Below are 4,370 nucleotides of genomic sequence, written 5' to 3' on the forward strand. Positions count from 1 at the left end.
GTCAATTTCTTTGAGTGGTTCTCAAGTTAGATTTGTCTTTGGGTTGTATAAAACTTATTTTTGCATAATTTAACTTGCCAATAATTATTGAGTGATTCAAGAAACTTTTCTATTCAAAACATTTTCAAAATTACCCTTCAACTGAGGAAGAACTTGTCACAAAATACTAACAAGGCAAACATAAAATTGTACTTATGTGGTAACAAACATTGCTGAAAAGGAAGAAGAGTCTCTGAACTAGAAAGTTAGGATTTTTATTTCTATTGCTATTATTTTCACTGACTTACAACCAATCTCTGTGGCACTGTTATTTATATCTTTTTCTACTTCTCACCTCATATGATAATTGTTGAAGCAGAAACAGTTTCCCAAGTTTGGAATTAAAAAGAATTGCCGTTTGCTGAGTGCACATTGCTACCAATGTTGCTGTAAGAAATAAGTAACTTCTGAATCAAAACATAGGAATCTGTAGCAGTTGCCACAAACCAAAGAATCCTCAAAATTTAATATTTTCTTATTTTTGTTCCAACTTCTCATTCTGGGATAGAGGAATTCTGGGATATCCTATTTTCTGCCTATGATTTCTGTGGTCCTTTTTGTTTTAGTTTTGTGTTTTCTCAATAAGGAAAACGTCTGATTAAGTACTTTGTTGACTCATTCTTGTTTAAAGGGAGGTGGCGGCATCTTCCCACTGCGCTCTGTTCACTAGGCAGCAGCCTCCGCCTCAGACCGGGTCAGGTAGTTAGAGCCCTGGCGGGAAAGCTAGAAGAGGGAGGGACATGATACCTGGGATTCTTTGCCCAATTTCAAAAAGAGGGTTTCTTCTCAATTATTTTATACTACAACTTTGTTATTTGCTTTATGCAGGCCAAATTGAAAGCATCTCATGATTCTATTATTATTTTGATTTGTTTTGGCTTGAGACACATGTTGAAGCCTTTTTTTTTTTTTTTCCCCTGTTGAATGGCTGAATGTTTGCATTTCAGAATTTTACTGTTAGAATTGTCATGTAGCGTGAGCCAAGGTTCTTTGGTTCTACTAGATTTTGATTTCACTCATACCAATTAGAGGGAGTTCCAGCAGTCAATTTCTTGTCTTAAAAAGCAGTAAGTTGTTTGTCATAATTCTGGTCATACCAACAGCAAGGTCTTCTAAGGCAGCTCCAGAAAACTATTATAGGAAAAGGAATTTTGAAACATGATTTCTGCTGCTGGACTCAATCACTGAATATTCTAAATCAAGGTTTCCCCATTTCTGCCTCAATTTCTCCACCTGGAATATAGAAATGGGATCATATAGGGTATAATATAGAAATGATGTTTTATTGGGCCACAAATATAAGTAATTACAAGACCTTGACAAATTCTTCAAGACCCTTTTTAGAAGATGCACATTTGAAGCTACACTTAATTAAGCAAAAATTATTTAAGAGATTTGCCCCCAAAGCACTATTTGAATATATAAATCTATAACCATGCTTGAAAACATTATTCTTAAAAAGCCAACAGCAAACTGTGTAGAAAACATATTCAAGCATATTCACGTATAATGCACATGAAGAATTCTCATCAGACCAGCTGAATTAAATGGCAGATGGATATGTAACATCTTGGTATGTGGGCAGATTTAAACTCTAAGTATTCACATTTATTTAGTCTAAGAAAAGTATAAATTTCCATTGATTTAAATCAGAGTAAACACATAATATCTACATTATTCTACTTTTCCAATGTTTCTAATAAGGAGATTTTTTTTCTCTGATATGAGCAGAAGTATATCAAGTTTAGGGCCAGAAATTTGGGCCTCTACATAAAAATCTTTTCAGGAGTCATGATACTCTTTTGGCTATTTCTTTTGCATATGCTTTGGTTTCATGAGCCTTCCTGCTTCTTTTTTTTTTTTTTTTTTTTTTTTGAGACGGAGTCTCGCTCTGTCGCCCAGGCTGGAGTGCAGTGGCCAGATCTCAGCTCACTGCAAGCTCCGCCTCCCAGGTTTACGCCATTCTCCTGCCTCAGCCTCCCAAGTAGCTGGGACTACAGGCGCCTGCCACCTCGCCCGGCTAGTTTTTTGTATTTTTTAGTAGAGACGGGGTTTCACCGTGTTAGCCAGGATGGTCTCGATCTCCTGACCTCGTGATCCGCCCGTCTCAGCCTCCCAAAGTGCTGGGATTACAGGCTTGAGCCACCGCGCCCGGCCAACCTTCCTGCTTCTTGATCTGACCTTTTCAGTACCACATTAAACTGTCAATTTCTAGTGCTTATTTGGATTATTTTCAGACTGAGCATATGGATTTTATAGTAAGTCGTAACACCATTTTAACTCCTTAGTAACTTTTTCTCATCATAATAGTATTCGCATTATATGGAATCATGTGTATTTTGCTGGGCTAGGATAAGATGAGGGTGTAATATAGAGAATGTGTTTTAAAGCCATTTATGTAAAAATGAGAATCTGGATGAACACCATTGCCATCCAGCTATTGACCTGCAGGATATATAATGTACACCACTGGCATGGAACACAATCTGAAGTGATTTAGTAGAAAGGATAAAACATCTTTCCTAAGGCCCAAGGAGCAAATGAATACTTTTCATAATAGTTTCTAGAACTTAAGCAAAGAATATTAATATTTAAGTACATTCTTGTGAAATACATATACCTTTGTTACATCATTTAATACAACCTCTCCAAAAGTAATGTAATAGAATACAGGAAACTGACAATGCAATTAGGATTTATCTCTCAATTTTTATTTTTGAAAACAGCTCTGGAGTACTTATCAACAGAAGAGCTGTCAGGAACAAAGTGAACACAGATTTGACTTGGTTTCAATTCATTCATGCTCCATCTGATGCTGGATTTGGGCAATGGAAGGTCTGCCTGAGTGCTGGATGATGGTCAGGAGAGGACCACACAACTGTTAGTAGAACTTAGGCAAGGGTCATCAAAGGACACCCCACAACAGTGATCCTATTCAGTAACTCTTGCACAGTGCCTTGGATTTGTAAAATGCTTTCACATCTATTTCCCCTTTTTGAGCCTCACAAAAACCCTTTTGTCTAAGTAAGGTAGATAAAAATACTCCAGTTTTATAGATGGGAGAGCTCCAGTTTGGAGGGACTGAGAAACTTGCCCAAAGTTACAAAGTAGTAAGTGATAGATGGGGTTCAATTACCGCTCTTAGGACTAAAGTCCAGCGCTCAGCCTCTATAGGCTGCAAGTAAGATGAGACAGGAAATAAATTTATACATTGTGGAAAGCGCTTCTTTGATAGCCTGTGCTTAATAACAGACTGAAATGCTCTGGGCCATCTTAATTACTGAGATATCCAGATGCCGAAAATTCTCTTTAGTGTTAATTATTGATGTAACTACTTGTGTTTTTGTCTGAGGGTTTGAAAATTCTTTCAATATTCCAGGTCATTAATAACATCAGATGTGCCAGGAAAAGCACATGGTAGCTTTAAGTTATAGAGTGTGGTCCCTTCTCTCTTCCTCCGCGCTGCCTACGGAGGTGGCAGCCATCTCCTCCTCGGCATCATGGCCGCCCTCAGACCCCTTGTGAAGCCCAAGATCGTCAAAAAAAGAACCAAGAAGTTCATCTGGCACCAGTCAGACCGATATGTCAAAATTAAGCGTAACTGGCGGAAACCCAGAGGCATTGACAACAGGGTTCGTAGAAGATTCAAGAGCCAGATCTTGATGCCCAACATTGGTTATGGGAGCAACAAAAAAACAAAGCACATGCTGCCCAGTGGCTTCCGGAAGTTCCTGGTCCACAACGTCAAGGAGTTGGAAGTGCTGCTGATGTGCAACAAATCTTACTGTGCCGAGATTGCTCACAATGTTTCTTCCAAGAACCGCAAAGCCAGCGTGGAAAGAGCCGCCCAGCTGGCCATCAGAGTCACCAACCCCAATGCCAGGCTGCGCAGTGAAGAAAATGAGTAGACAGCTCATGTGCACGTTTTCTGTTTAAATAAATGTAAAAACTGCAAAAAAAAAAAAAAAAAAAAAAAGTTATAGAGTGCAATTCCCAGGCAAAAGTAGCCCCTGTTGTATTTACCTTTAATAAGGATTATGGTTTGTTGCTTAATCAAGATAGCATCTAAGGAAGAGAAAAGCAGTCAGCATAGAAAGATTTCCTTAAACACCTTCCCTCTTCCTGTCCTGACTCACCTGTCACTCCTCTCCAAATATTCTGGCATGAAACGAAACAGGCAAATGCTGTTTGTGGAATGAGAATTGCTTCCCAGATGGTTCCTTAAATCTTGATCAGTTCTGCCTCAGATTTGGAATGATTTAACCTTACGACTATAATCTCGAGTTCTTCCAATGACAGTTCCGACTTAACCACCTCGAAAGGCCATTCCA

General features: G+C 38.7%; 1 protein-coding gene across 1 annotated transcript; it reads left to right on the forward strand.

Moving 5' to 3' along the window:
- Positions 1–3,483: 3,483 nt before the first annotated feature.
- LOC105477471 (large ribosomal subunit protein eL32-like) lies at positions 3,484–3,969 on the forward strand. Its single transcript, XM_071090512.1, has one exon. The coding sequence runs from the start codon at positions 3,540–3,542 to the stop codon at positions 3,945–3,947; it is 408 nt and encodes a 135-aa protein (XP_070946613.1). The 5' UTR covers positions 3,484–3,539; the 3' UTR covers positions 3,948–3,969.
- The last annotated feature ends 401 nt before the right edge of the window (positions 3,970–4,370 follow it).

Source organism: Macaca nemestrina, chromosome 2 (genome assembly GCF_043159975.1).
Source record: "Macaca nemestrina isolate mMacNem1 chromosome 2, mMacNem.hap1, whole genome shotgun sequence".
Classification (NCBI taxonomy): Eukaryota; Metazoa; Chordata; class Mammalia; order Primates; family Cercopithecidae; genus Macaca; species Macaca nemestrina.